Genomic DNA, 18,446 nt, shown 5'->3' with positions numbered 1-18,446 from the left:
ATATTAAGCGAGCCAATCACATATAAGAAAATTACTCAGTTATCAATCAGTTTCAATCTCTTTTTTTTGGTTGGAAGTTAGAAATCGAACTATAGTGATTGGAGGAAGAGACGTCATGACTCAAAAGGGCCCACCCATACAAATACTAATCAATTTCCACTGCGGAAGCCTCTCTTCTACAAGCTAGCACGAACAGAAATTAAGAAAAGAAGAAGGCCGAGGTTGGGACTAAAGATCTTTCTTTTCCTCTCTAAAACAACAAATTGCTTTTTTTTTTCTTTGTATACTAGTTGCTAGCCGTTCGAACTTGGCCATAGAAGGGTTTCCTTCATTTTACGTCCCTTCTTTGTTTCATTTGTAACACTCATTTGAAGAAAATCAACTTTTGTGTCTTTCTTTACATTGCTTCTCCTTTCTTCATACTCTGTATTTGCTGGTAGACCTAAAATTGGGATCGTTCTTGTTATTTCTTGTTTTTCTATTTATATCTCATCTTTATTTATCAGAAATAGGAATTCAGGTATGTATTTTATACAATAAATAGTGGAAGTTTACTGTTAAATGATTTTTCTCTCCCAGTCTCTTTGAATTTTCCCAATACTAACATTCATGGGTAGATAACTTTGACTGTTGGTTTTTTCCGTGTTTTCTTTTCTTTTTCTTTTCTATTACTTTTATTTTTGAACTGCTTTCTTTTTCCTTTCCTTTCTTGGTTTAATATGGTTGTCTTGTCATCCATGAACGAGCCTTTGGAATTCGTCAATCAAAATGCTACATCAGTAGATAACCTAATGCAAAATGCAAACACGGCACCACCTTCAAGTGATGACTATCCTCATGCCCCAATCTATTCTTACGAGGTAGATGGAAATGAAGCTTGGGCAGGCTCTCTCCCTAAAGCACAGGCCCTTTATGACCCTGCTTATGAGAAAGACTCATGTGGTGTAGGCTTCGTGTGTCATGTTAAAGGCCAAGGTAATCATAAAATTGTCACCGATGCTCGTTTGTTGTTGTGCAATATGACCCATCGTGGTGCAACCGGTGCTGATACCCGTGATGGTGATGGTGCTGGTGTCATGACTTCTATGCCATATGCCTTTATGCAAAAAGAATTTAAACAAATTCTTGGCTATGACCTTCCCCAACCCGGTCAATACGCTACCGGTAACGTATTTTTTTCTCCTGAGCCCGAGGTATGCCAAGAGGGTATTGACTCGTTCACCAATGTTGCCAACGCTCTTGAACTTGAAGTCCTTGGCTGGCGTTCCGTTCCTTGCGATAATAGTATCCTTGGTCCTGCTGCTCTTTCCCGTGAACCTACGATTTTGCAGCCCATAATTGTTCACAAGCCTGTGTACGAAGGCCTTTCAGAGTTTGATGAAAACCTCTTTGAAAAACAACTCTATCTCCTTCGCAAACAAAGTGCAATTCAAATAGGAAAAGAAAAATGGTTTTACATTTGCTCTCTTAGTCGTGACACTATCGTTTACAAAGGTCAATTGGCTCCTGTTCAGGTATATAACTACTTTTTAGACTTAAATAATGCAGAATATACTGCACATTTTGCTCTTGTACATTCTCGCTTCTCCACAAACACTTTCCCCTCATGGGACCGTGCTCAACCCATGCGTTTAGCTGCCCACAACGGCGAAATTAATACTTTAAGAGGTAATAAAAACTGGATGCGTGCTCGTGAAGGTTTGCTAAAATCTTCTAAATTTGGCGATCAGTTGTCATCTTTGTTGCCGGTAATAGAACGCGGCGGTTCCGATTCTGCAGCTTTTGACAATGTTTTGGAATTACTTTGCGTTAATGGTACGGTTTCTTTACCCGAAGCTATTATGATGTTGATTCCGGAAGCTTGGCAGAATGACAATAGTCTCACCGACGAAAAAGCTGCTTTTTACGAATGGGCCGCTTGTCAAATGGAGCCCTGGGACGGACCTGCTTTGTTTATATTCGCCGACGGTCGTTATTGCGGTGCTAATCTTGATCGTAATGGTTTACGTCCTTGCCGTTATTATTTGACTTCTGACGATATGATGATTTGTGCCTCAGAAGTAGGAACTGTTGGTATTGAGCCTGAAAAGGTAGTGCAAAAGGGACGCCTTTGTCCAGGTCGCATGCTTTTAGTCGATACCAAAGAAGGCCGTATTGTAGATGATAAAGAACTCAAACATAATATAGCAAATCGTTATGATTTCCGTAGTTGGATTGATCAAGAGCTATTGGATATGAATAACATCGTAGATACTTTGGTTGGAGATAGCAACATCGATCTCACTACCAATATAAATAGTGATGCTCTTGGCGATGACAAGCAGCTCTTGGCTTTCGGCTATAATTTGGAGCAAATCAACATGGTCATCGCACCCATGGCCAATGACGGTAAAGAAACTCTTGGCAGTATGGGTAATGATGCGGCCATTGCATGCCTTTCTAGTGAGCCTCGTCTCCTTTATGAATATTTCCGAGAATTGTTTGCTCAGGTTACCAATCCTCCGATTGACCCAATCCGTGAAGCTATTGTTATGAGCTTACAGTGTTACATTGGTCCAAGCGGTAATCTTCTTGAAATTGATCCTTCTCAGTGCCGCCGCTTGCGCCTTCCTACTCCGATCCTTACTTTGGAAGAGCTAAATGCTATGAAAAATGTTACTTACCTACATCCTGACTGGAAGGTTGCGTCCGTTGATATTACTTTTGGTAAAAGTGAAGGTCCCAGAGGATATAGTGCTGCTCTTGATCGTATTTGTGCTAGGGTTGTCGATGCTATTGAAAATGATTATAAGATTGTCATTCTTTCCGATAGAGATGCAAATTCTGAACGGGTCCCATTATCATCTGTTGCTGCTTGCGGTGCTGTTCATCACTTTTTAGTTCATCGAAAATTACGTTCACGCATCGCTCTTATCTGTGAATCCGGTGATGCTCGCGAAGTTCACCATGCTTGTATTCTTCTGGGCTATGGTGCCGATGCTGTTTGCCCTTATTTAGCAATGGAAGCTATTATTAAGCTCCAAAGACAGAATGCATTGAAGCCTGGTGTTACTGAGGCGAAAGCAATTGAAAATTACAAACATGCCATGAATGGCGGAATTTTGAAGGTTATGTCCAAGATGGGTATTTCCACCCTTCAATCTTACAAGGGTGCTCAAATTTTTGAAGCTCTTGGAATTGACGATGAAGTTATTGAAAGATGTTTCATGGGTACTGCATCTCGTATCCGTGGTGTTACATTCGAGCATATTGCTTTGGATGCTTTGGCTTTTCATGAACGTGGTTATCCTAGAAGTGATTCCATACTTAGTTTAGATATCCCTGATATGGGTGAATTCAACTATCGTGATGGTGGTGAAGAACACGTTAACCATCCGAAAGCAGTCGCCTCTCTTCAGGAGGCAGTTCGCAACCAAAATGAGTCTGCATATGCAGAGTTTGCTAAAACTCATTATGAACAAACTAGGAAATGTACTCTTCGAGGAATGCTTGATTTTGATGTCGATCCATCTCAGTCTATTCCCATAGAGCAAGTTGAACCATGGACAGAAATTGTTCGTCGTTTCTGTACTGGCGCTATGTCTTATGGTTCTATTAGTATGGAGTCCCATTCCACGTTGGCTATTGCCATGAACCGTATAGGCGGTAAATCTAATACTGGTGAAGGCGGAGAAGATCCTGCTAGAAGCCAGCGATTAACCAACGGCGACACTATGCGTTCTGCTATAAAACAAATAGCATCTGGTCGTTTTGGCGTTACTTCTTACTACTTGAGTGATTCTGATGAGCTTCAAATTAAAATGGCACAGGGTGCCAAACCGGGTGAAGGTGGTGAGCTTCCCGGTAATAAAGTCAGTGAGTCTATCGCTAAAACCCGTCACTCTACCGCCGGTGTCGGTTTAATCTCTCCTCCTCCTCACCATGATATTTACTCAATTGAGGATTTAAAGCAGCTTATTTACGATTTGAAATGTGCCAATCCTCGTGCTCGTGTTTCTGTTAAATTGGTTTCTGAAGTCGGTGTTGGTATTGTGGCTTCAGGCGTAGCCAAGGCTAAAGCTGATCACATTGTTGTGTCGGGTCATGATGGCGGCACAGGTGCTTCTCGTTGGACTGGTATTAAATATGCTGGCTTACCATGGGAACTTGGTGTTGCCGAAACACATCAAACTTTGGTACTAAACGATCTTCGTGGTAGAGTCGTTATTCAAACAGATGGTCAAATTAAAACTGGTCGCGATGTTGCCATTGCTTGTCTACTTGGAGCTGAAGAGTGGGGATTTGCAACCACTCCGCTTATTGCTTTAGGCTGCATTATGATGCGAAAATGTCATCTCAATACTTGTCCTGTTGGTATTGCAACTCAAGATCCTGAATTACGTAAAAAATTTGAAGGACAGCCCGAACACGTCGTCAACTTCTTTTACTATGTTGCAGAAGAGCTTCGGGGAATTATGGCTAAGCTCGGCTTCCGCACCATTAATGAAATGGTAGGCCGCTCTGATAAGCTGAAGGTTGCTGAACCCATTAATGCCAAGTCCAAGCTGCTTGACTTGTCTCCTCTATTGACTCCTGCCTTTACTCTCCGACCCGGTGCTGCCACATACAATATCCGTAAGCAAGATCATAGACTTTATACGAGGTTAGATAATAAGTTGATCGATGAAGCTGAACCTAGTTTGGAAGACGGTATACCTTCTGTTGTGGAGTGCGAAATAATAAACACAGATCGTACCTTGGGAGCAACTCTTTCGAACAGAATTAGCAAGCGTTATGGTGAAGAGGGTTTGCCAGCGGACTCTATTTGTGTGAAAGTCTTTGGCTCTGCTGGCCAATCTTTTGGTGCTTTCTTGGCTCCAGGTGTTACCTTACAATTAGAAGGTGATTGCAACGATTATGTCGGTAAAGGCTTGTCTGGTGGCCGTCTAATTATTCTTCCACCCAAAGCCTCCTCATTTAAACCTGAAGAAAACGTTATTGTTGGAAACGTTTGTCTGTACGGTGCAACTTCTGGTCAGGTGTTTATCTCTGGTGTTGCTGCTGAAAGATTTGCCGTCCGTAATTCTGGTGTTGTTACTGTCGTTGAAGGTGTCGGTGATCATGGCTGTGAATATATGACCGGTGGTCGTGTTGTCATCCTTGGTAACACTGGTCGAAATTTTGCTGCTGGTATGTCTGGTGGTATTGCTTACGTCTATGACAATCATACAGATTTTTCTAAAAAGGTTAATATGGAAATGGTAGAACTTACTACCGTATCTGATGCTGCTGAAATTGCATACTTGAGGGGCCTTATTCAGGATCATCGTCATTTGACTGGTTCCCAGGTGGCTGATCGCGTTTTGAGTGATTTTCCTCGAAATTTGAATAGATTTGTTAAGGTCCTACCTAGGGAATATAAAGCAGTCCTGGAGCGTGAGGCCGCTAAGAAAGAGGAAGCTAAGCGTCTTCAATATCCCAAGGCTTTTATGCCCGGTAATCGTATCCGCCAGCAGTTAGAGGAATCAAATCGTGGTGCAGCGATTACTGACGTTGAGGATACTTTGGGTGCACCTGTGAAAAAGAGCCCTCCTCTCGACAAGTTGCGTGGGTTCATGAAGTATCAACGCCGGAGTGAACATTACCGTAATCCACATAAACGTACCAACGATTGGAAAGAACTCTCTGTTCGTCTTAAGGAAGACGAGCTTCGTCTTCAAACAGCTAGATGTATGGATTGTGGTACCCCATTCTGTCAATCTGATTACGGTTGTCCGGTTTCCAACAAGATTTTCACGTGGAATGATTTAGTGTTCAAAAAACAATGGAAGGAAGCCCTCGTTCAATTACTTATGACTAATAACTTCCCCGAGTTTACTGGCCGAGTATGCCCCGCTCCATGTGAGGGTTCTTGTGTTTTGGGTATAATTGAGTCTCCCGTAGGTATCAAGAGTGTCGAGCGTGCCATTATTGATAAAGCATGGGAGGAAGGTTGGATTAAGCCCCAACCTCCTGCTAACCGTTCAAACAAACGTGTCGCAGTAATCGGTTCAGGTCCTGCCGGTCTTGCAGCTGCCGATCAATTAAATCATGCTGGTCATAACGTTGTTATATATGAACGTGCTGATCGTCCTGGTGGCTTGTTACAATATGGTATTCCGAATATGAAATTGGATAAGTTCGTAGTGGACCGTCGCATTCAGTTAATGGTTGATGAAGGAGTCGAAATAATGACTAATGTGGAGATTGGTAGTCCACATGGTGTATCTTTAGAAGAATTACAAAGTACTTACGATGCTGTAGTACTCGCTACAGGATCCACAATTCCTCGTGACCTTGCTATTCCCAACCGAGATGCCAAGGGTATTCATTTTGCTATGGAATTCCTTCACAAGAACACCAAGAGTTTGCTAGACAGTAAGCTTGAAGATGGAGAATATATTAGCGCCAAGGGCAAGGATGTTATCGTTATTGGCGGTGGTGATACTGGTAATGATTGCTTAGGTACAAGCGTTCGCCATGGCGCTAAAAGCATTCGCAATTTGGAACTACTTCCGATTCCTCCTCGTGAACGTGCATTTGATAATCCCTGGCCACAATATCCTCGGGTTTTCCGTGTTGATTATGGACATGCTGAAGTTCAAGCTCATTATGGCCAAGACTTCCGTGAATACTCAATTTTGACTAAGAACTTTGAAAAAGATGATGATGGAAACGTCACTGGTATCCACACTGTTCGTATTGAGTGGACAAAGAACAGCAAAGGCCGCTGGATTATGAAGGAAGTAAGAAATTCTGAAGAATTTTTCCCAGCTGACTTGGTTATTCTCGCTTTGGGTTTCTTAGGTCCTGAAGAACAGGCTACAGCAAGCATGGATATTCGCAGAGATGCTCGTTCCAATATCAGCACACCTCATAAGTCTTATCAAACTAGTGTTCCTAATGTTTACGCTTGTGGTGACTGTCGTCGTGGCCAGAGTTTGGTTGTTTGGGGAATACAAGAAGGACGTCAATGCGCGAGAGAAATTGATCTGCAATTGTCTAGTAAATCCTACCTTCCAGCTGACGGTGGTGTTGTTAAACGTAACGTAGCCATCTAAATATTGGTTCAATGAAAGCTTCAAGATTTGGATATTGCAAGCTGCTGGTCGGGCTCTGCAAAAGACCACATAAATTACCGTGTTACTATGTGTGTTGGATATTTTACAATGGGGATCTATGGACATGAAATGAATAATTCACTCCGGGATTCGATGTAATTAATTATTTTTGCATTAAATGATAAACAGAATTTGTTTTATATATATAACTAATATTCTAATTTGAAAGAATTAATAATATATATACATTAATTTAATTGATTTTATACTACATTCATTAACCTATAAAAATGATGGTGCATAGATATATGAGGATGACTGTTGGTAAATCGTGACATGTGAGGAAAATATCAAAAGCTTGATTTTCCTCTTGGTTCGTAAGGGAAAAAAATCGTCAAAAGACCGGCAAAAAGAAACAATGCTCCACTTACGAAAATTGGAGCAGAAGTCGTCAGATTCGCATACATAGCAATGATGGGAGCGAACACCCCCAAGACTCGATTTGCGGAGGAAGCTAATCCAATTGCAGTACCACGAACTTTGGAGGGAAAAACTTCTGGCGTGTAGGCATATAGCACGCCGTACATAATATCTGAAACAAAAGTGAAAGCACAATTCCACCCGAGATAGGCGTTACTCGTTTTCGCCGTTGTAGAAGCAAATAGAAAAACACCTGTAAGAAGAAGAGAAAGAGTAAGAGTTCCTTTACGGCCTATTCGAAGTTCAACTAGTATACCAGCCAGTAAGGAGCCGGGGACGCCCAAAGTAGAAACGATGAGGGAGTTTCTATATGTTTCGTAAACACTTAAAGGCTTGTTAGCGTTTCCTCTGGATTCAAGATAGTAAGGCAGGAAAGCATTGTATAAAGGAAATGCCAGGCCTATGAGGGCCCAAGAAGATATCACCAATGTAGAAGATAGTATTAGCCTTTTTGATCGGAAGCATTCACGAATAGTCTGAAAATTTATTACTCTTTTTAATGCTTCCTTTTTCGGGGAATTATTTATGGTATGCAATACGTCGTTTTCTGTTTGAGATTCCAAAGTGTTAGAAAGAGAGGGTTGGACTTTTTGGAAATCCTGAAGAGATAGAGAAGATTCTTTTTTATTGTATTTAGCAATCTTATGAACTGCTTGGACAGCTTCTTGTTCTCTACCTTTGGCTAAAAGATAACCGGGAGATTCCACAAGCGGAAATAAAAACCTAATAAGAAACATGAATAAAGTCAATCCACCCATGGTAAACAATAAGTATCTCCAGCCTTTATTATTTTCTTTATAACACGGTTCTTTGTCATCCGAGCACGAATAATTAGCAACCAGACCCCAGGCAATCAGATTTACCAAAACTTGTCCTAGTGCCCACCAAGCGCTCATGACGGTCAAGAGCCATTGATAAGAGCTTGGAATTGCCTCGATGAAAATTGCCGAATCAACAGGCAAGTTACCACCGACACCAAAACTCCAGAGTGAATTAAATATTCCAATAGCAGCAAAATTTGGAGATGCCCCGGCAACAAGAGAGAAGACGCCAGTGATGAGGAAGGTGTAATTGAAGGCCCATAATCTACCAAAAATGTCAGAGGATATAGACCAAAAAGAAGCACCGGCTAAGAACCCCAAATTTTGGGCCAAGGTCAAGAATGGTGCATCCTTTGGGGTAGGTGGATGAACGCCGTTTACCTCGTTGAGCCGAGACAGAATTAAAGATGTAACGACTGGCCAACTGTTATCAGACATCCATCCAAATCCAGCGATGAAGAGCAATGCCCACTGATATTTACCAAAGCCAAGTTCGTCAATGGCTTGACTCAAGATACGAGATTTGGCTAGGTAGACTTGATCAAAGTCTTTGGAATCAAATAAGTCATCGTTTGATGAAACACTTGTAGTGGTTTGAAGAGGAACAGTTTCTGTCTCAATCTCAGTCTCTATCTCAGCGTTCTGGATGGACGCCTTGTCTTTGTTCGACTCCTTGAGAGAAGTCATTTTGTAAAGTGAAAGTGGAAACGAAGATAGAAGACTGAATCAAAATTCCAAAAGAAAGTATGAAATAAAAAAATCTTTTCTAGGGAAAGAATTTCTTGTAGCATCCAATGTGCTCGAATTCGTCGTCAATGAATTCTTGAAAAGATATGTGGAAAGCAAGCAGCGATTCGCAATTCGTCTCATAGAAATTTAAAAATATACAGAAATTCATGAAAACATATGCGCATGGAATTGCGAAATTTTTTCTTGCACTTGGAAGAAAAGTAGATGATGATGGTACCCTTTCATCACCTTCTTACTGCAACTTAAGATAGGAAAACGAAATTTCTGTTTTCTTTGTACGGTAATGTTTTTAACGTAGAAAGGTTTCGATTCGAGTTTAGAAAAACAATGAATTTGTTTGATTTATGGCTGCCGTTGAAGTAGGTATTGCTTGAATGGTTTTAGTTGCTTGTCCATCGCTTACGCAGATTATGGTAAGACGCATCCACCAAGACTTTGGGAACTTAGCTAGTGGAATTCCGTAGAAATTAGAATCATCGTTATTGTAATGTGCTGAAAGCGGATTACGCCCTGAAACTGCACGGATGTCTGATTTTGTGGATGGAATCTTTTTTGAAAAAGTGGTTGGCTAGGTAGATATGCTTCTTTCTTTGTTTTTTATAAAAAAAATAAAAAATAACGACGTCGGATGATGGTTTTCTTTGAACCCTGTAGTCTTGTGAATTTGTATTCGACTGTCAGTGTTAATTCATCGCTTCGACTCGATTTTGTCTACACTATCGTTTTTCTACAGCTTGGTTGTATACATTTGGAAGTAATGAATTGAATAAAAGAGATGAAAACAAAACACCTACAAATCTATTTATTTGGAATTAACATGGACATTAGACATAGATAGAGGGAAACGTAAACGTAAACAGAAACATAAAAATAAAAATAAATACAACGAAAATAATACAAACGAGTGAATGGTCATCTCTCCTAAAAGAAAAGTATTTACAAAGAAAGACGTTGGAAAACATAATCGTTTCCATCTTGAAAGACTTCGAGTTTGTATTCCTCGAGTTTCCAGTCCTTGTACCATCCTCGGACGGTTTTCAATCCCTCTCGATGAATATTCCCGGCTCCGCCAAGTTTTGCACTCTTTCTAGAATCCCACCAGCACGTAGCCAAGTTTTGGCCGTACGTATCGTCAGGTACGCCATACCAGTATTTCAGCAGACCGCCAGAAATATTGGCTTCTAAATGTGATCCCTTGTCTATTTCTGCCAGCTTGTGACGCATGGTCTGGGAACTTTGAACGTGGGAATGTAAGACAGAGCGAAATGCCACGATATAGGCAGAAAAATTTGGAACAGGCAAGAGGTATTGACGTGCATATTCCCGAACTAAATGTACGATTTCCGCAATATCAAAGGCTTCCTCGTATGGCAGATGAGCATAATACACCGGATCTTTTGGGATAAAGCTTTGAAGAGCCATGGATAAGAGACGATGACCAAAAGACAAGGACTCCAAGTTGAGCCAATGCTCTTTTTCGACATAAGGAGAAGACTGAATGTGTTGACCAGGAAAAGTCTTCTCAATATCAGAGGGTCGCAATATCGGATGAAAAAGGTTATGATCTTCATGGATCCTAGCCGTCTTGTATTCAGCAATCATACTTGAGTGAATAAAATGAATGGCAACCAAAACAGATGAAGGACGATAATACGACAATTCATATTGCTACGAAAGCATATATATATAGCTAGAATTTCTCTCTTTGCCATCGTGGATCCTCTTGCGAATAATGTCTCCATTTCGATGCCAACCATTAAAGGCTTAATTGGTCTATTTGGAGGCTATTGCTGATTAATCGTTATGGACGACTCATAGCTTGAATTTTATTTTCCTAATTGACGAATGCATGGTAAATTGCGTGCGTATTGACAAAGATTTGTTTGTGTTTTCGCAAGCAAAGGATTCGCAAAACTTCACAAAATGGTAGAAATAGGGTAGTGGGATGGAACGAGGATGATGATGCCATGACTAAGAGGAGAAATGATGGATCGCAATGTTTGTTTTTTTTTTTGAATTTAAAAATAATAATCGAGCGCTGAACAAAAAGATGGAGCGATGCTAATTATATGGCGAACAAATCGTTTTAATGGGAGTCTGTGAAACTAGAGAGAAAATATCCGTTGAATCCATCTCATCCAAGAGCTTCAGTGAAAGAAACCGAATATTTGTAAAAACAAATGAACATGATTCTTCTGTTTGCAATATTTCTACCATTTTGCGTACATACATATATGTATATGTATACACAAAACCCCTATATTTAATATATAGAACAACATCTCTCAACAACAGCTCACATGGTCCAGTGGTTAAGACTCATCGTTGTGGCCGATGCGACCCAGGTTCGATTCCTGGTGTGGGCAAAATCGAATCTTTTTAATTTTTTGCAGCTTGCAACAAATTCATTTTCGAAAATAATCTCCTACTAGTTTCGATAGATGGATTCTTCTTCAATTGCATGGATTGCAATTGATGTTTCCTTTTGCTTTCCTTCCTTCCCTTACTTGCATGGCTTAAGCATAAGTGTCCTGGAAAGTGACAAAGCCTGAGCATTGTCACTTTTTGGTCCTTGGACCTCGTAAACCCAGACGGACAGATGCCCTTTGCCAACGTGAAGGAAACGGTCGAAAGGAATTTGTCTCTATATATATATATTTATCACTTTGTTCTAAAACTGATTCGTTTTACCTAGACGGTTCGCTGAAAAGACAAGTCAGTCTACATAGGAATCGTGAAGAGGACGTTTGCGTAAGCTACTTCAGTTTGGAAAAATACAGACATAGAAAACCATTGTTCCGCGAACTGAATATTTCTCTTTTGCTTTTTAATTTTTAATTTTTTTTTGAAACTATGTCGGTTGGTCAGAAAGAGAGTTCTGGCAAGTTGCGTCAACGTTTTCCAGGCAAAAGCAATTCTCCAGAAATTTCTGTCGTTGCAAATGAAACAGAAGATTCCAAAAAACAAGATGGATCTTCTTTTGCAACGAAAAGAAAATCCTGCTGTAGCAATCTTTTTGGATATATCTTGGTCCCTCTTGTTTTGACAATCATCGCTGGTTTTGTTCGTACTTGGCACATCGCCGATAGTCCCGTGGTAATTTGGGATGAAGCACATTTTGGAAAATTTGCATCCTATTATCTGAAACATGAGTTTTATTTTGACGTCCATCCTCCTTTGGGAAAAATGCTCAATGCAGTCGCCGGAAAATTGGTGGGTTATGATGGTCAATTTGACTTTGACTCAGGTGCTACATACCCAGAAGGCATGAACTATAAATTTATGAGATTATGGAATGCTGTTTTTGGTACCTTTTGCATCCCTTTGGCTTACTTTTCTGCTACCAATTTTGGTTACTCTTTTTGGGCTGCTACCTTGGTCGGTCTAATGATTGCTCTAGACAATCATTTGGCAACCATCAGTCGCTTCATTCTGTTGGATAGCATGCTCTTATTTTTCATTCTTAGCACTTTCTTTTCCCTTTCCCGATTCCACGTCTACCGCAAGCAACCTTTTTCTTTTTACTGGTTTAAGTGGCTAATCTTGACTGGTGTTTGCATTGGTTGCGTATGTAGCGTAAAACTCGTCGGTCTCTTTATCACCGCCGTCGTTGGTTTGTACACCGTAGACGAGTTATTCCGACTCTTAAACGATAAAAAGGTCTCCTGGACTGCTTATGCTGGACATTGGCTGACTAGAATTATCTTCCTTATCATCATTCCCTTCTTTATTTACGCATTGACATTCTGGATTCAATTTGCAGTTTTGAGCAGGTCGGGTCCTGGTGATGCACAAATGCCCTCTCTTTTCCAAGCTCGCCTGGAAGGCTCGCCACTCACCAAAAATCCCGTTGATCTTATGTATGGAAGTAAATTCACCCTGAAGAGCAGAAATTCAGCCGGTGCTTTACTGCACTCCCATATCCAGACTTTCCCGGGTGGAAGCAAGCAACAACAAGTCACAGGCTACCATCACAAAGATGGAAACAATGAATGGATGTTCCTTCCTGAGCACGGCGTTCACTACGATTTTGAAGAAAATGATCCTAAAATTCCCATTAAGGAAGGTAGTCTTGTTCGCCTTGTTCACCCTTATACAAATCGTAACCTGCATACTCATGACATCCCTGCTCCTCTAAATCAACGCATGTATGAAGTGTCGGGCTATGGGTTAGGCGACATTGGTGATGAAAAAGACTACTGGCAAGTAAAAATTATTTCGGATTCCGCTCATAAAGATATTGCTTCTGTCCACTCATTATCCACCGTTTTCCAATTGTATAACCCCGTAATGGATTGCTATTTGAGTTCTTCTACCTCTTCTCTTCCTGCTTGGGGCTTCGGTCAGATTGAGATGTACTGCGATCCTAATACGGATGCCAAAAATATTAATACCCATTGGAATGTTGAGGAGCACATAAATCCTCGTCTCCCGGAAGGAAGTTTGGATGATTATCCTAATTCGTTTTGGAGTGACTTCTTTCACCTGAATCGTGCAATGTTGCGCGCCAATAACGGTCTTGTTCCCGATGAGGATAAACTTGACGCTCTTCGTAGCGATGCCTACCAGTGGCCTTTCTTATTAGCTACCTTACGTATGTGTGGTTGGGGAGACGACCAAATCAAGTATTTGTTGATCGGTAATCCATTCGCATACTGGTTTGCTACGGCCAGTTTGTTTGGTTTCGTTTTATTTGTTGTTGGATCCGTTCTCAGCTGGCGCCGTCACGCTTTACAATGGAATTCAAAGAAATTTGATATGGTTCACTTTGCAGGTGTCTACCCCTTTTTGGGTTGGTTTATGAATTATCTACCTTACTACATTATGGGACGAGTCTTATATGTGCATCATTATGAACCCTCGTATGCCTTCTCAGCTTTTATCGCTAGCTTTATGGTAGATTGGTTTGCTAGAAAGCTGCCTCATGCTGCTCGTATTACAGTTTATTTATTGCTTTATGTCGTTGTAACTGCTGTCTTTATTTATTTCAAGGATGTTACTTTTGGTATGCATGGTCCCTCTTCGAAGTTTCAGCATCTACGCTGGCTCAAGTCTTGGAATGTCTATGACTAGATATATGAAAATTTAATTATCTTCACGAATTTCATAGACTGGAGCAAATCTTAATGGCATCTTTAAAAAAATGAGGGATCTACTAATGAGATTACTCACGTCATACTACTACTGAATTCAATTCAATCTTTAATTGTCAATAGTACATCTTTAGAAATAAAATGATTCATATCTCTTGATTTGATGTAGTATTGAAAAGTGTAGTACAAACTCAAGTCTTTTCTTACTGACTACTGTGATAAACTATATTCGTCATCTGTAAGTCTTCGATCCTTACAACTTCAACAGTACAACAATTTAGTTACTATTTTTTCTATAATGAAAAGAGCATAAATTTCAAGAATCAATATTATTGAACGTAAGAAACACTTGTAATCAATTACCGTTGTCTAAGCACAACAATAAATATCTGGTTATTGTAAATGTTAAAACCCTCTCTTGCAGTATGCTTCATTCAATTTTGAAGCTACTGCCTTTTGAGTTTTCGTTTTTCATCTACTGCTGCTCCGTAAGCCTAAATGAACTGGAAAATCATAGAGACTAATAAAACAGCAGCGCAACGTGAAGAGCTTTCATACAGGTGCACGCACCTTATATAGTGACAAATTCGTAGACAGTCACAAGAAGACCATTTTAGTGTACTAGTGTAAATTTCGTTACTTTCTTTAAAGAGTCTCGTTACATTGCATGAAACAACAGACAAAGCTGAAATCATATTCCTCAGAAAAGTTTGCGTTTGCCAGAAGCGAATGCCCAGTTTATAGGCAGAGGACGATTGGACTTAAATAAAAAGAATACATTTTAAGATGAAGATTCTAAATGCAAGAGATGCATACTTAACAAATGCGGAGGTTTACCTGCATCTGAAGGACATGGAAGAAGAGCAAAATCAAAGGACTCGAGTAAGAGGAGCAGCAGGCGGACTAGTGTGTGAAAATTTGCGAACTATACAGTTTGAGATCCTTAAATATATGAATTCACAGACAAATTGCTCACATATGGATGAAGAAAAGTTTCTTGCATGTCTTAAAGTACTGGATGAATATGAATTAACCAAAGCTGAAAAGCTAATAATTTTAAATAATCGCCCTTCAAGTATTCCAGAAATTTATGCTTGTATTGAAGGAATTGAGGAACGTCTTCAAGAAGACCAAATAGAAGCTTTCATCGAAAAAGTAAATTCAGTTTACCCATAGAAGTTAAAAACGAGCTAATGATTTTTTGGAAGTAAGACACATATAGATCAATGAAGTTATACTATTCAAGTAATATGCCCTAAAATGCGAGTTTATATGCTGTAAGCTGAATCAATGGGGGAAAGGGGAGTGAAGGTTCATCATAATCGACCGTAAATTATTAATATCCACTTTCAAGCTCTTAATAAACTGAAAAGTTTATTATATTAATTTTTATGGCTTCTTGTTAAGCATTATTTTTCTTTCGTGGTAGTTTTGAAGAAAGTTTTGCATTTTCAACTTTAGTATTGAAGAAATTGCTTGCAAATAGTAATAGTGAGTTATGATTTGCTGAACCAGAAGAATCTTGAAACGGTGCTCCCGATATTCCTCTTGTTTTCAGTCGCTCTTCAGGAGATTTTTGTGAGAGAGGTGCAAGTCTTTTTATTGAATCCCATGAATTTCTATGTAGGAGACGTAAAAATAAATTGGGTTTGGGTGTAATAATAAGCCAATCGTTTGTGGGTGTCAAACGCAATAATTCCTTGCTCTCAAAAGATTTTGGTGACGCTGGTAACGCTTCCTTGTTCAGTTGTATGACTCCATCTATGGGACCTTGTCGTCGCAGATACTTATAAAGATCTTCGCTCGAAACTTCGTTAGGAACGTACTGCAAAAGAAGTGACTTCGGATAGGCTCTCATTCGAAACTGAGTCAAAAGAGCTTTCTGTTTTTCAAAATCCTGTACTTGTTGGCTATCCGCAAGATACCAAGAACCGATTCCAGAAAAATCCTCTGAAACTTCCAAAGGAGCACGAGCTGGAATGACTCGTTTCACAAATGTTGTTGGTTCAGAATTCTCGTCGCTGGAAAAGTAGCTTTTTAGAGGCGTTTGCGAATCTTGGTTAGCTTCCTCTTGGGCTTCATTAGGAGGAAAGCCAGGAGGAGATGTAGGGATAGGTAATCCGGGTTGAATATAGGCACGTACGAACCATTCCTTTGACCTTATTTTTTCGTTATAATACGGAAACGCTTGAAGTTTGAAAAAACGTCTCGGAAGACTTCCAGTCAACATATCCTCCGCATAGCTAACCGGATAGTATGTTTTCACATGGAACCAAAGACCCTTTTCAGGTTGTTGTCCCAATGCTCGAGCATCCAAAATAAGCCTTTTATAAAGCGTTGGCAGTTCTGACCGATAAAACCTCGATGTTCCAACCGCGCCAGAAAACAAAGCAGAATGAAGCTTCATTATAGAATCTAAAAACAAAGAATCAAGCTAGTACGTTTCGAGAAGAGCAAATGCTTGATTCAGTAGAACGAAACGTGCGCCAATATGTTGAAACGCGTCGATATAGCTCACTTGTCTTACGGCAGATAAAAACTGATCGACCCACTAAAATCCTTTCCTATTTTTGAAAATTATTTACAATACAAAGATGTAAAGCATAAAAAAGATAGAGTAAGCAATTTCTCCTGTCATACAGCAGACACCTGCGAGTTTGTGTACATCTCCAATCCATCTCATATAGGGAGTTCTTTTGAGTTGCGTTGGATAAATTAGTGTATTTTTGCAGACTGCTTATGATTGATTTTAGGGTAGGGCAGAATTGTTTAGAAAGAGATGGTGTGACTGTTTCTATCAAAGTGTAGAAGCAACAGAAAGTTGCAACAGCAGGAATTCTCCAACCGCCACGATGAAGCTGAACATTTCCTACCCGGCGAACGGTACTCAAAAACTAATTGAGATCGACGATGACCGTCGTCTCCGTGTTTTCATGGACAAGAGAATGGGCCAAGAAGTTCCCGCTGACTCTGTAGGACCCGAATTTGCTGGCTACGTCTTCAAGATCACTGGTGGTAACGACAAGCAAGGTTTCCCCATGTTCCAAGGTGTCTTGCTTCCTCACCGTGTTCGTCTTTTGCTTCGTGCTGGTCACCCTTGCTACCGCCCTCGTCGTGATGGTGAGCGCAAGCGTAAGTCCGTCCGTGGTTGCATCGTCAACCAAGATATGGCCGTCCTCGCTGTCGCCATTGTCAAGCAAGGTGAGCAAGACATTCCCGGTTTGACCGACGTTACCGTCCCCAAGCGTCTTGGACCTAAGCGTGCTTCTAAGATTCGCCGTTTCTTCAACTTGACCAAGGAAGACGATGTTCGCCAATTCGTTATTCGTCGTGAGGTTCAGCCCAAGAAGGAAGGCAAGAAGCCTTACACCAAGGCCCCTAAGATCCAACGCCTTGTTACCCCTAGAACTCTTCAACACAAGCGTCACCGTTTCGCTCTCAAGCGTAGACAAGCTGAGAAGAACCGTGAAGAAGCTGCTGGATTTGCTCAATTATTGGCCAAGCGTGTTGCTGATCAAAAGCAAAAGAAGGAAGTTGTTAAGGCCCGTCGTGCTTCATCCATGAAAAAATAAACAACCTACTTTATGTAGTATCCTTTCAACGAGTTTTTCCTTCCTTTAGATACACTTTGCTTTTGGTTTTTCCCATTCTTAAATGGCTGTAGTCTGAGGTTGGGAGACTGCTTTTGCGGTAGGTAGAGAATTGGGGTTTGTAGTTTTTTTTTGATGAATTCCTTAAACCAGCCTTCATATTGATTTTAGCAGTCTGTAGTGTAATTACCTGAGTATCGTATATCGTCAATTTGGTTTATGTTTACCATATGTGCGTAGTTACATGCAACATAGAATGGTGTAAAAGTACAATAGAAGTCTTACAATATTTCTACTTTATAAGCACAAGCTCACATAAGATTTTTGTTTTCATTCTAGGAGTAAGCATTTAAATAGAGTTCAAATAGTCAACTTGGTATTGTTGGTTATATTTATCCTTGGTTTGCATTGAGGATGAATGACCTTGAAATATTCGTCCCTACCTAAGTAGAAAGCATAAGCTAAGCATTAGCCGTAACACTTTATGTCTTTCTTAATTCGTGTAAATATTTCGTAATAAGCTCAATAAAGATAAATTTGACAGAGTCACCTTCGTAGTGGAGCGCTAGGGAACTCGTAAGTGAGCATTCTACTATACCAAATCAGTCTTTATTTATTGTTTAAATTCACAAG

At 40.3% G+C, this 18,446-nt stretch overlaps 7 protein-coding genes and 1 non-coding gene across 8 annotated transcripts; 5 read left to right on the top strand and 3 right to left on the bottom strand.

The window, feature by feature from the left end:
• Positions 1 to 182: 182 nt before the first annotated feature.
• SOCG_04853 (glutamate synthase Glt1) lies at positions 183 to 7,336 on the top strand. The gene is made up of 2 exons (XM_013164000.1): positions 183 to 520; positions 618 to 7,336. Exon 2 carries the CDS (start codon positions 720 to 722, stop codon positions 7,077 to 7,079), a length of 6,360 nt encoding a protein of 2,119 aa, XP_013019454.1. The 5' UTR covers positions 183 to 520; positions 618 to 719; the 3' UTR covers positions 7,080 to 7,336.
• Positions 7,223 to 9,884, bottom strand: SOCG_04852 (membrane transporter). The gene has a single exon (XM_013163999.1). The coding sequence runs from the start codon at positions 9,065 to 9,067 to the stop codon at positions 7,430 to 7,432; it is 1,638 nt and encodes a 545-aa protein (XP_013019453.1). The 5' UTR covers positions 9,068 to 9,884; the 3' UTR covers positions 7,223 to 7,429.
• Positions 9,885 to 10,066: 182 nt separating this feature from the next.
• Positions 10,067 to 10,732, bottom strand: SOCG_04851 (uncharacterized protein; the record flags this gene model as incomplete). The annotated part of the gene is made up of 1 exon (XM_013163998.1): positions 10,067 to 10,732. The coding sequence occupies one exon, from the start codon at positions 10,730 to 10,732 to the stop codon at positions 10,067 to 10,069; it is 666 nt and encodes a 221-aa protein (XP_013019452.1).
• Positions 10,733 to 11,424: 692 nt separating this feature from the next.
• On the top strand, positions 11,425 to 11,496 carry SOCG_16266. Its single transcript has one exon. It is a non-coding gene; the product is annotated as a tRNA-His (tRNA).
• A 487-nt stretch (positions 11,497 to 11,983) lies between these two features.
• Positions 11,984 to 14,203, top strand: SOCG_04850 (O-mannosyltransferase Ogm2; the record flags this gene model as incomplete). Its single annotated transcript, XM_013163997.1, has 1 exon — positions 11,984 to 14,203. One exon carries the CDS (start codon positions 11,984 to 11,986, stop codon positions 14,201 to 14,203), a length of 2,220 nt encoding a protein of 739 aa, XP_013019451.1.
• Positions 14,204 to 14,788: 585 nt separating this feature from the next.
• On the top strand, positions 14,789 to 15,482 carry SOCG_04849 (DNA-directed RNA polymerase III complex subunit Rpc17). Its single transcript, XM_013163996.1, has one exon. The coding sequence runs from the start codon at positions 15,010 to 15,012 to the stop codon at positions 15,397 to 15,399; it is 390 nt and encodes a 129-aa protein (XP_013019450.1). The 5' UTR covers positions 14,789 to 15,009; the 3' UTR covers positions 15,400 to 15,482.
• A 143-nt stretch (positions 15,483 to 15,625) lies between these two features.
• Positions 15,626 to 16,630, bottom strand: SOCG_04848 (uncharacterized protein; the record flags this gene model as incomplete). The annotated part of the gene is made up of 1 exon (XM_013163995.1): positions 15,626 to 16,630. The coding sequence occupies one exon, from the start codon at positions 16,628 to 16,630 to the stop codon at positions 15,626 to 15,628; it is 1,005 nt and encodes a 334-aa protein (XP_013019449.1).
• Positions 16,631 to 16,997: 367 nt separating this feature from the next.
• SOCG_04847 (40S ribosomal protein S6) lies at positions 16,998 to 18,179 on the top strand. The gene has a single exon (XM_013163994.1). It carries the CDS (start codon positions 17,076 to 17,078, stop codon positions 17,793 to 17,795), a length of 720 nt encoding a protein of 239 aa, XP_013019448.1. The 5' UTR covers positions 16,998 to 17,075; the 3' UTR covers positions 17,796 to 18,179.
• The last annotated feature ends 267 nt before the right edge of the window (positions 18,180 to 18,446 follow it).

Source organism: Schizosaccharomyces octosporus, assembly GCF_000150505.1.
Source record: "Schizosaccharomyces octosporus yFS286 unplaced genomic scaffold supercont6.2, whole genome shotgun sequence".
NCBI classification, from domain to species: Eukaryota; Fungi; Ascomycota; class Schizosaccharomycetes; order Schizosaccharomycetales; family Schizosaccharomycetaceae; genus Schizosaccharomyces; species Schizosaccharomyces octosporus.
The sequence above is the reverse complement of the archived record's forward strand: the minus strand, read 5'-3'. Positions and strand labels throughout refer to the sequence as shown.